Source organism: Eptatretus burgeri, chromosome 14 (genome assembly GCF_056783735.1).
Source record: "Eptatretus burgeri isolate ZD-2024b chromosome 14, Ebu_testis_v1, whole genome shotgun sequence".
NCBI classification, from domain to species: domain Eukaryota; kingdom Metazoa; phylum Chordata; class Myxini; order Myxiniformes; family Myxinidae; genus Eptatretus; species Eptatretus burgeri.
The window spans coordinates 43,922,468-43,935,255 of NC_140974.1; the positions used below are offsets into that span (position 1 = coordinate 43,922,468).

General features: G+C 43.7%; 1 protein-coding gene across 2 annotated transcripts; it reads right to left on the bottom strand.

Moving 5' to 3' along the window:
- Window positions 1-880: 880 nt before the first annotated feature.
- On the bottom strand, window positions 881-5,137 carry LOC147013057 (uncharacterized). Of its 2 annotated transcripts, none has more exons than XM_085854541.1 (2): window positions 2,969-5,137; window positions 881-2,755 (listed from the first exon to the last, which is right to left on the bottom strand). In XM_085854541.1, the coding sequence occupies exons 1-2, from the start codon at window positions 2,969-2,971 to the stop codon at window positions 1,724-1,726; spliced, it is 1,035 nt and encodes a 344-aa protein (XP_085710667.1). In that variant the 5' UTR covers window positions 2,972-5,137; the 3' UTR covers window positions 881-1,723. The 2 variants fall into 2 exon arrangements, with proteins under 2 accessions (XP_085710667.1, XP_085710668.1); XM_085854542.1 differs by having other exon boundaries at window positions 881-2,843.
- Window positions 5,138-12,788: the final 7,651 nt, after the last annotated feature.

Here is a 12,788-nt window from a genome sequence, read left to right on the forward strand (position 1 = left end):
GGGCCCTTTGAAGTCGATATTTAGTCTCGAAGGGAGAAGTGGCCTTGATCAACCTGCCAGATGCCGCGCCATAGAATCTGGGTTTTAGTTCAGCACAAACAGGGCATGAAGCATTCATTTGTTTAATATCTTCGATAGAATAGGGAAGGTTTTGTCTGCGCACGAAATGTGCCATTCTGGTTACCCCTGGGTGGCAAAGAGACACATGTAGGTCTTGCAAAGCCCGACTGATTGTCGCCGAACAGTAGACCCGAGAGAAGGTATCTGCAGCAGGGTTTTCCCTCCCGGGCTGGTAAACAATGTCGTAACTATCGCAAGCTAGGTCTATCCGCCATCTCATAATTTTTTCATTCTTAATTCTCCCGTTATTTTTCCCATCAAACATGAATGCAACAGATCGCTGGTCCGTGACGAGCGTGAAGTGGTTTCCCAGTAAATAGTGTCTCCAATTACGTAGGGCTTCGACAATAGCGTACGCTTCCTTCTCTATTGCTGAGTGTCTCTGCTCGCTTCCAGAGAGAGTTCTCGAGAAGAACGCGACGGGTCGCCCAGACTGATTGAGCGTCGCAGCTATCGCGTGATCAGAAGCATCCGTTTCCACCACGAAGGGCACCGAGCTGTCGATCGATAATACCACAGAATTACTGATATCATCTTTGAGGCTGTGGAAAGCTTTTGCAACAGCGGCATCTGGTGGGAAGTTTTTGCAATGCACTAGGGGATGTATTTTCTTGGAGTATTGGGAGATCCATCTCACGTAGTAAGCGAACATGCCTATCACCCGGCGCATTGTCTGCAGGTCCTGAGGTGGGGGTAGCTCACGAAGTGGGCGCAATCGTTCAGGATCAGGCTTAATCGTGCCGTCGGCGACAGGAGCCGAGGAGGTCAATTGACCTTGCCGAGAATACGCATTTCTCGTAGTTGAGGGTCAGATTATATTTTCTAGCAATGCTCAAGAATCTGTCCAGATTCATATCATGTTCCCCCTGATCCCTACCGCACACCGTGACATTGTCCACGTAAACAAAAGTGTCTTTGAGGTTTTCATCTGAGATGATGTCGTCCATAACTCGTTGGAAGCAAGCTACTCCATTCGTGACACCGAACGGAATCCTCCTGAATTGGTAGAGGCGTCTACCTGCCTGGAACGCGGTGTAAGGTTTGTCTTCCTCTCGGATGGGAATTTGATGATAGGCGCTTCGCAAATCGATGGTGCTGAATATTTTATAATTGGCCACACGTTCGACCATCTCGTCTATGCGCGGCAAAGGGTAGGCATCGAGTTGGGTGAAACGATTGACCGTTTGAGAGTAATCGACAACCATTCGTTTCTTATGGTTCTGGTTGGTGGTGACCAACACCTGCGCGCGCCATGGCGAATCGCTCGGTTCTATAATTCCTTCTTCCAGTAATCGCTTGGTCTCTGAAGTGATGAAGTTCATATCAGCAGTGGTATATCGTCGCGATTTGATCGCTATCGGTTTACAGTCCGGCGACAAGTTAGCAAACAGCAGGGGGGATGTTACCTCTGCGGTGGTCAGAGCATTTAAAATTAGACGAGGTTTGCTTCCTCCAAAGGGTATTTCGACGCTCGTGTGCTGCTTGAGGACATTATGACCCAGAATTACGTCTGCGCATAAATTACGAAGCACCAGTATCCTTACATCCCGATGCGTGTACCCTTTTACGTCCAATTCAACATTGCAGTACCTCGTACGCGGGACTATAGTGATGTGGCGGCCATGCATACCGTATTGTCTGTCGGGTGGATCTTCCATTTCGTGCCCTTCGCTAGTGATCTGTTGACGAAACTCTCAGAGCTACCGGTATCAATCAGAGCTTCAGCCATATGCCCGTTAATTCGTACGTTGATGATAACTTTGGACAGATTCCCCGGTGAGGCGGCAGTTAGTTTCTTTTGTGAGTAGAGAGCCACAGAAGTGGGTTTATTTCTCCTTAGAGTAGATTTACATACCCTAGCATAATGCCCTTTCTTGTCACAATTCATGCATGTGGCATCTCTGGCGGGGCATTTGTTGCGGAGGTGTCTTTTGTACCCACAAAAGCAGCATTTACCAACCGAAGTAGTTGCTGAGGAGTTTGACGAGGTCTGGGTATCCGATTCCTCGGGTTTTTCTCCATCCTCTGTGTCAGGGGTGCCCTGTGGGGCTCCTTGAGTTTCCACCGTAGCGGCGTTCATTAGCAGCATCGGTGTCCCAAATGACTCAGATTGCTGCTGAGCCGTATCCATTGCTCGAGCCTGGTCGGCTACCTTTTCAAGAGTGGGTTGCGCTTTCTCCAGTAAGCGTTGCCGTATGTGGGCTGACCTAAGCCCTTGGATGAATGCTTCTCTGGTCGCTTCATCTCGGTGTTCCTCGGCCGTTACGGCCCGGAAACTGCAGTCTTTTCCCAACTGCCTCAGAGCTTGCAGGAACTGATCGATGGTCTCCCCGGCTGCTTGCTTGCGTGTGTTGAGAAGATGTCGTATGTACACCTCGTTCTTGTGCTTCACGTAGAGCGCCCGCTGCACGTCGATCGCTGCATCGTAGGTGTCGCACTCCGAGAAGAGCCTGAATACACTGAGCGAGACATGATTCACAAGGGCGGCCAATTTGTCGGCTCCCTCTTCGATGATGGTCAGATAGTGTGAGAAGGAACGGAACCAATGCGACCATTTCATTTCCGAGTCAGTCGCGTTTGGGTCTGCATCGAACCTCTCCGGTTTGTAGATCTTGTCCATCGTTGGTTGAGAGAGCTGAGAAAACCAAATGGAATAAATTGAAATGAAAGCGAGAGAAGAACCTTCAGAGTGTAGGCTTTATTCCACTTGATTGAAGCCGCTTCTACGAGCACATCAGGGGATACAGGTGCAGCTAGGAGTACATAAGCAGCAATGTATACATGTGCAGTAGATCACCACAAAATAAATCAGCATAAACACGGAGTCCGATATACTCTCAATTCTCACCATTCAACGAGCACCAAGTGAACCGCCGCCGTAAATGACAATGCCCCTGGGACAATCACCCCGTCCGTGCGGAGACTTGGCTTTATCTATCCCGTGTGCGCGTCGCGCGACATGTGATCACGCGTCACGTCCTTCAATTCACCACACACCACAAACACCGCAACGTACTCCTATTTCTCTATAAACACTGTAACGTACTCCTACTTCACTACAAACACCGTAACGTACTCCTACTTCTCTACAAACACTGAAACGTACTCCGACTTCTCTGCAAACACCGTAACGTACTCCTACTTCTCTACAAACGCCGTAACGTACTCCTACTTCTCTACAAACGCCGTAACGTACTCCTACTTCACTACAAACACCTTAACGTACTCCTACTTCTCTACAAACACTGTAACGTACTCCTACTTCACTACAAACACCGTAACGTACTCCTACTTCTCTACAAACACTGAAACGTACTCCGACTTCTCTGCAAACACCATAACGTACTCCTACTTCTCCACAAACGCCGTAACGTACTCCGACTTCTCTGCAAACACCGTAACGTACTCCTACTTCTCTACAAACGCCGTAACGTACTCCTACTTCTCTACAAACGCCGTAACGTACTCCTACTTCACTACAAACACCTTAACGTACTCCTACTTCTCTACAAACACCGTAACGTACTCCTACTTCTCTACAAACACCGTAACGTACTCCTACTTCACTACAAACACCGTAACGTACTCCTACTTCACGACAAACACCGTAACGTACTCCTACTTCACTACAAACACCGTCATGTACTCCTACTTCTCTACAAAGACCGTAACGTACTCCTACTTCTCTACAAACACCGTAACGTACTCCTACTTCTCTACAAACACCGCAACGTACTCCTAATTCACTACAAAACCGTAATGTACTCCTACTTCTCTACAAACACCGTAACGTACTCCTACTTCTCTACAAACACCGTAACGTACTCCTACTTCACTACAAACACCGTAACGTACTCCTACTTCACGACAAACACCGTAACGTACTCCTACTTCACTACAAACACCGTCATGTACTCCTACTTCTCTACAAAGACCGTAACGTACTCCTACTTCACTACAAACACCGTAACGTACTCCTACTTCTCTACAAACACCGTAACGTACTCCTAATTCACTACAAAACCGTAATGTACTCCTACTTCTCTACAAACACCGTAACGTACTCCTACTTCACTATAAACACCGTAACGTACTCCTACTTCTCTACAAACACCGTTAAGTACTCCTACTTCACTACAAACACCGTTAAGTACTCCTACTTCACTACAAACACCGTAACGTACTCCTACTTCTCTACAAACACCGCAACGTACTCCGACTTCTCTACAAACACCGTAACGTACTCCTACTTCACTACAAACACCTTAACGTACTCCTACTTCTCTACAAACACCGTAACGTACTCCTACTTCTCTACAAACACCGTAACGTACTCCTACTTCACTACAAACACCGTAACGTACTCCTACTTCACGACAAACACCGTAACGTACTCCTACTTCACTACAAACACCGTCATGTACTCCTACTTCTCTACAAACACCGTAATGTACTCCTACTTCTCTACAAACACCGTAACGTACTCCTACTTCTCTACAAACACCGCAACGTACTCCGACTTCTCTACAAACACCGTAACGTACTCCTACTTCACTACAAACACCTTAACGTACTCCTACTTCTCTACAAACACCGTAACGTACTCCTACTTCACTACAAACACCGTAACGTACTCCTACTTCACTACAAACACCGTAACGTACTCCTACTTCACGACAAACACCGTAACGTACTCCTACTTCACAACAAACACCGTCATGTACTCCTACTTCTCTACAAACACCGTAACGTACTCCTACTTCACGACAAACACCGTAACGTACTCCTACTTCACGACAAACACCGTAACGTACTCCTACTTCACTACAAACACCGTCATGTACTCCTACTTCTCTACAAAGACCGTAACGTACTCCTAATTCACTACAAAACCGTAATGTACTCCTACTTCTCTACAAACACCGTAACGTACTCCTACTTCACTATAAACACCGTAACGTACTCCTACTTCACTACAAACACCGTAACGTACTCCTACTTCACTATAAATACCGTAACGTACTCCTACTTCTCTACAAACACCGTTAAGTACTCCTACTTCACTACAAACACCGTTAAGTACTCCTACTTCACTACAAACACCGTTAAGTACTCCTACTTCACTACAAACACTGTCATGTACTCCTACTTCTCTATAAACACCGTAACGTACTCCTACTTCACTACAAACACCATAATGTACTCCTTCTCTACAAACACCGTAACGTACTCCTACTTCTCTACAAACACCGTTAAGTACTCCTACTTCACTACAAACACCGTTAAGTACTCCTACTTCACTACAAACACCGTTAAGTACTCCTACTTCACTACAAACACCGTTAAGTACTCCTACTTCACTATAAACACCGTAACGTACTCCTACTTCTCTACAAACACCGTTAAGTACTCCTACTTCACTACAAACACCGTTAAGTACTCCTACTTCACTACAAACACTGTCATGTACTCCTACTTCTCTATAAACACCGTAACGTACTCCTACTTCACTACAAACACCATAATGTACTCCTACTTCTCTACAAACACCGTAACGTACTCCTACTTCTCTACAAACACCGTTAAGTACTCCTACTTCACTACAAACACCGTTAAGTACTCCTACTTCACTACAAACACCGTTAAGTACTCCTACTTCACTACAAACACCGTTAAGTACTCCTACTTCACTACAAACACCGTTAAGTACTCCTACTTCACTACAAACACTGTCATGTACTCCTACTTCTCTATAAACACCGTAACGTACTCCTACTTCACTACAAACACCGTAACGTACTCCTACTTCACTATAAATACCGTAACGTACTCCTACTTCACTACAAACACCGTAACGTACTCCTACTTCTCTACAAACACCGTAACGTACTCCTAATTCACTACAAAACCGTAATGTACTCCTACTTCTCTACAAACACCGTAACGTACTCCTACTTCACTATAAACACCGTAACGTACTCCTACTTCTCTACAAACACCGTTAAGTACTCCTACTTCACTACAAACACCTTTAAGTACTCCTACTTCACTACAAACACTGTCATGTACTCCTACTTCTCTATAAACACCGTAACGTACTCCTACTTCACTACAAACACCGTAACGTACTCCTACTTCACTATAAATACCGTAACGTACTCCTACTTCACTACAAACACCGTAACGTACTCCTACTTCACTACAAACACCGTAACGTACTCCTACTTCACTACAAACACCGTAACGTACTCCTACTTCACTACAAACACCGTAACGTACTCCTACTTCACTACAAACACCGTAACGTACTCCTACTTCACTACAAACACCGTAACGTACTCCTACTTCACTACAAACACCGTAACGTACTCCTACTTCACTACAAACACCGTAACGTACTCCTACTTCTCTATAAACACCGTAACGTACTCCTACTTCACTACAAACACCGTAACGTACTCCTACTTCTCTACAAACACCGTTAAGTACTCCTACTTCACTACAAACACCGTTAAGTACTCCTACTTCACTACAAACACCGTTAAGTACTCCTACTTCACTACAAACACTGTCATGTACTCCTACTTCTCTATAAACACCGTAACGTACTCCTACTTCACTACAAACACCATAATGTACTCCTACTTCTCTACAAACACCGTAACGTACTCCTACTTCTCTACAAACACCGTTAAGTACTCCTACTTCACTACAAACACCGTTAAGTACTCCTACTTCACTACAAACACCGTTAAGTACTCCTACTTCACTACAAACACCGTTAAGTACTCCTACTTCACTACAAACACCGTTAAGTACTCCTACTTCACTACAAACACTGTCATGTACTCCTACTTCTCTATAAACACCGTAACGTACTCCTACTTCACTACAAACACCGTAACGTACTCCTACTTCACCACAAACACCACAACGTACTCCTACTTCACTACAAACACCATAATGTACTCCTACTTCTCTACAAACACCGTAACGTACTCCTACTTCTCTACAAACAACATAATGTACTCCAACTTCTCTACAAACACCGTAACGTACTCCTACTTCACTACAAACAACATAATGTACTCCTACTTCTCTACAAACACCGCAACGTACTCCTACTTCACCACAAACACCGTAACGTACTCCTCCTTCACTACAAACACCGTAACGTACTCCTACTTCACTACAAACACCGTAACGTACTCCTACTTCACTATAAATACCGTAACGTACTCCTACTTCACTACAAACACCGTAACGTACTCCTACTTCACTACAAACACCGTAACGTACTCCTACTTCACTACAAACACCGTAACGTACTCCTACTTCACTACAAACACCGTAACGTACTCCTACTTCACTACAAACACCGTAACGTACTCCTACTTCACTACAAACACCGTAACGTACTCCTACTTCACTACAAACACCGTAACGTACTCCTACTTCACTACAAACACCGTAACGTACTCCTACTTCACTACAAACACCGTAACGTACTCCTACTTCACTACAAACACCGTAACGTACTCCTACTTCACTACAAACACCGTAACGTACTCCTACTTCTCTACAAACACCGTAACGTACTCCTAATTCACTACAAAACCGTAATGTACTCCTACTTCTCTACAAACACCGTAACGTACTCCTACTTCACTATAAACACCGTAACGTACTCCTACTTCTCTACAAACACCGTTAAGTACTCCTACTTCACTACAAACACCTTTAAGTACTCCTACTTCACTACAAACACTGTCATGTACTCCTACTTCTCTATAAACACCGTAACGTACTCCTACTTCACTACAAACACCGTAACGTACTCCTACTTCACTATAAATACCGTAACGTACTCCTACTTCACTACAAACACCGTAACGTACTCCTACTTCACTACAAACACCGTAACGTACTCCTACTTCACTACAAACACCGTAACGTACTCCTACTTCACTACAAACACCGTAACGTACTCCTACTTCACTACAAACACCGTAACGTACTCCTACTTCACTACAAACACCGCAACGTACTCCTACTTCTCTACAAACACCGTTAAGTACTCCTACTTCACTACAAACACCGTTAAGTACTCCTACTTCACTACAAACACTGTCATGTACTCCTACTTCTCTATAAACACCGTAACGTACTCCTACTTCACTACAAACACCGTAACGTACTCCTACTTCACTACAAACACCGTAACGTACTCCTACTTCTCTATAAACACCGTAACGTACTCCTACTTCACTACAAACACCGTAACGTACTCCTACTTCTCTACAAACACCGTTAAGTACTCCTACTTCACTACAAACACCGTTAAGTACTCCTACTTCACTACAAACACCGTTAAGTACTCCTACTTCACTACAAACACTGTCATGTACTCCTACTTCTCTATAAACACCGTAACGTACTCCTACTTCACTACAAACACCATAATGTACTCCTACTTCTCTACAAACACCGTAACGTACTCCTACTTCACTACAAACACCGTTAAGTACTCCTACTTCACTACAAACACCGTTAAGTACTCCTACTTCACTACAAACACCGTTAAGTACTCCTACTTCACTACAAACACCGTTAAGTACTCCTACTTCACTACAAACACCGTAACGTACTCCTACTTCACGACAAACACCGTAACGTACTCCTACTTCACTACAAACACCGTCATGTACTCCTACTTCTCTACAAACACCGTAACGTACTCCTACTTCACTATAAACACCGTAACGTACTCCTACTTCTCTACAAACACCGTTAAGTACTCCTACTTCACTACAAACACTGTCATGTACTCCTACTTCACTACAAACACCGTAACGTACTCCTACTTCACTACAAACACCGTAACGTACTCCTACTTCACTACAAACACCGTAACGTACTCCTACTTCACTACAAACACCGTAACGTACTCCTACTTCACTACAAACACCGTAACGTACTCCTACTTCACTACAAACACCGTCATGTACTCCTACTTCTCTACAAACACCGTAACGTACTCCTACTTCTCCACAAACACCGCAACGTACTCCTACTTCTCTACAAACACCGTTAAGTACTCCTACTTCACTACAAACACCGTTAAGTACTCCTACTTCACTACAAACACTGTCATGTACTCCTACTTCTCTATAAACACCGTAACGTACTCCTACTTCACTACAAACACCATAACGTACTCCTACTTCTCTACAAACACCGTAACGTACCCCTACTTCACTACAAACACCATAATGTACTCCTACTTCACTACAAACACCGTAATGTACTCCTACTTCACTACAAACACCGTAACGTACTCCTACTTCACTACAAACACCGTAACGTACTCCTACTTCACTACAAACACCGTAACGTACTCCTACTTCACTACAAACACCGTAACGTACTCCTACTTCACTATAAACACCGTAACGTACTCCTACTTCACTACAAACACCGTAACGTACTCCTACTTCACTATAAATACCGTAACATACTCCTACTTCTCTACAAACACCGTTAAGTACTCCTACTTCACTACAAACACCGTTAAGTACTCCTACTTCACTACAAACACTGTCATGTACTCCTACTTCTCTATAAACACCGTAACGTACTCCTACTTCACTACAAACACCATAATGTACTCCTTCTCTACAAACACCGTAACGTACTCCTACTTCTCTACAAACACCGTTAAGTACTCCTACTTCACTACAAACACCGTTAAGTACTCCTACTTCACTACAAACACCGTTAAGTACTCCTACTTCACTACAAACACCGTTAAGTACTCCTACTTCACTATAAACACCGTAACGTACTCCTACTTCTCTACAAACACCGTTAAGTACTCCTACTTCACTACAAACACTGTCATGTACTCCTACTTCTCTATAAACACCGTAACGTACTCCTACTTCACTACAAACACCGTAACGTACTCCTACTTCACTATAAATACTGTAACGTACTCCTACTTCACTACAAACACCGTAACGTACTCCTACTTCTCTACAAACACCGTAACGTACTCCTAATTCACTACAAACACCGTAACGTACTCCTACTTCACTACAAACACCGTAACGTACTCCTACTTCAGTACAAACACCGTAACGTACTCCTACTTCACCACAAACACCGTAATGTACTCCTACTTCACTACAAACACCGTAACGTACTCCTACTTCTCTACAAACACCGTAACGTACTCCTACTTCTCCACAAACACCGTAACGTACTCCTACTTCTCTACAAACACCGTTGAGTACTCCTACTTCACTACAAACACCTTTAAGTACTCCTACTTCACTACAAACACTGTCATGTACTCCTACTTCTCTACAAACACCGTAACGTACTCCTACTTCACTACAAACACCGTAATGTACTCCTACTTCACTACAAACACCGCAACGTACTCCTACTTCTCTACAAACACCGTAATGTACTCCTACTTCACTACAAACACCGCAACGTACTCCTACTTCACCACAAACACCGTAACGTACCCCTACTTCACTACAAACACCATAATGTACTCCTACTTCACTACAAACACCGTTAAGTACTCCTACTTCACTACAAACACTGTCATGTACTCCTACTTCTCTATAAACACCGTAACGTACTCCTACTTCACTACAAACACCATAACGTACTCCTACTTCTCTACAAACACCGTAACGTACCCCTACTTCACTACAAACACCATAATGTACTCCTACTTCACTACAAACACCGTAATGTACTCCTACTTCACTACAAACACCGTAATGTACTCCTACTTCACTACAAACACCGTAATGTACTCCTACTTCACTACAAACACCGTAACGTACTCCTACTTCACTACAAACACCGTAATGTACTCCTACTTCACTACAAACACCGTAACGTACTCCTACTTCACTACAAACACCGTAACGTACTCCTACTTCACTACAAACACCGTAACGTACTCCTACTTCACTACAAACACCGTAACGTACTCCTACTTCACTACAAACACCGTAACGTACTCCTACTTCACTACAAACACCGTAACGTACTCCTACTTCACTACAAACACCGTAACGTACTCCTACTTCACTACAAACACCGTAACGTACTCCTACTTCACTACAAACACCGTAACGTACTCCTACTTCACTACAAACACCGTAACGTACTCCTACTTCACCACAAACACCGTAACGTACTCCTACTTCACTACAAACACCGTAATGTACTCCTACTTCTCTACAAACACCGTAACGTACTCCTACTTCACTACAAACACCATAATGTACTCCTACTTCTCTACAAACACCGTAACGTACTCCTACTTCACTACAAACACCATAATGTACTCCTACTTCTCTACAAACACCGCAACGTACTCCTACTTCACTACAAACACCATAATGTACTCCTACTTCTCTACAAACACCGTAACGTACTCCTACTTCACTACAAACAACATAATGTACTCCTACTTCTCTACAAACACCGCAACGTACTCCTACTTCACCACAAACACCGCAACGTACTCCTACTTCACTACAAACACCGTTAAGTACTCCTACTTCACTACAAACACCGTTAAGTACTCCTACTTCACTACAAACACCGTTAAGTACTCCTACTTCACTACAAACACCGTTAAGTACTCCTACTTCACTACAAACACCGTAATGTACTCTTACTTCTCCACAAACACCGCAACGTACTCCTACTTCACCACAAACACGGTAACGTACTCCTACTTCACTACAAACACCGTAACGTACTCCTACTTCACTACAAACACCGCAACGTACTCCTACTTCTCTACAAACACCGCAACGTACTCCTACTTCACTACAAACACCGTAACGTACTCCTACTTCACTACAAACACCGTAATGTACTCCTACTTCACCACAAACACCGCAACGTACTCCTACTTCTCTACAAACACCGTTAAGTACTCCTACTTCACTACAAACACCGTTAAGTACTCCTACTTCACTACAAACACCGTTAAGTACTCCTACTTCACTACAAACACCGTAACGTACTCCTACTTCACTATAAATACCGTAACGTACTCCTACTTCACTACAAACACCGTAACGTACTCCTACTTCTCTACAAACACCGTAACGTACTCCTAATTCACTACAAAACCGTAATGTACTCCTACTTCTCTACAAACACCGTAACGTACTCCTACTTCACTATAAACACCGTAACGTACTCCTACTTCTCTACAAACACCGTTAAGTACTTCTACTTCACTACAAACACCTTTAAGTACTCCTACTTCACTACAAACACTGTCATGTACTCCTACTTCTCTATAAACACCGTAACGTACTCCTACTTCACTACAAACACCGTAACGTACTCCTACTTCACTACAAACACCGTAACGTACTCCTACTTCACTACAAACACCGTAACGTACTCCTACTTCACTACAAACACCGTAACGTACTCCTACTTCACTACAAACACCGTAACGTACTCCTACTTCACTACAAACACCGTAACGTACTCCTACTTCACTACAAACACCGTAACGTACTCCTACTTCACTATAAATACCGTAACGTACTCCTACTTCACTACAAACACCGTAACGTACTCCTACTTCTCTACAAACACCGTAACGTACTCCT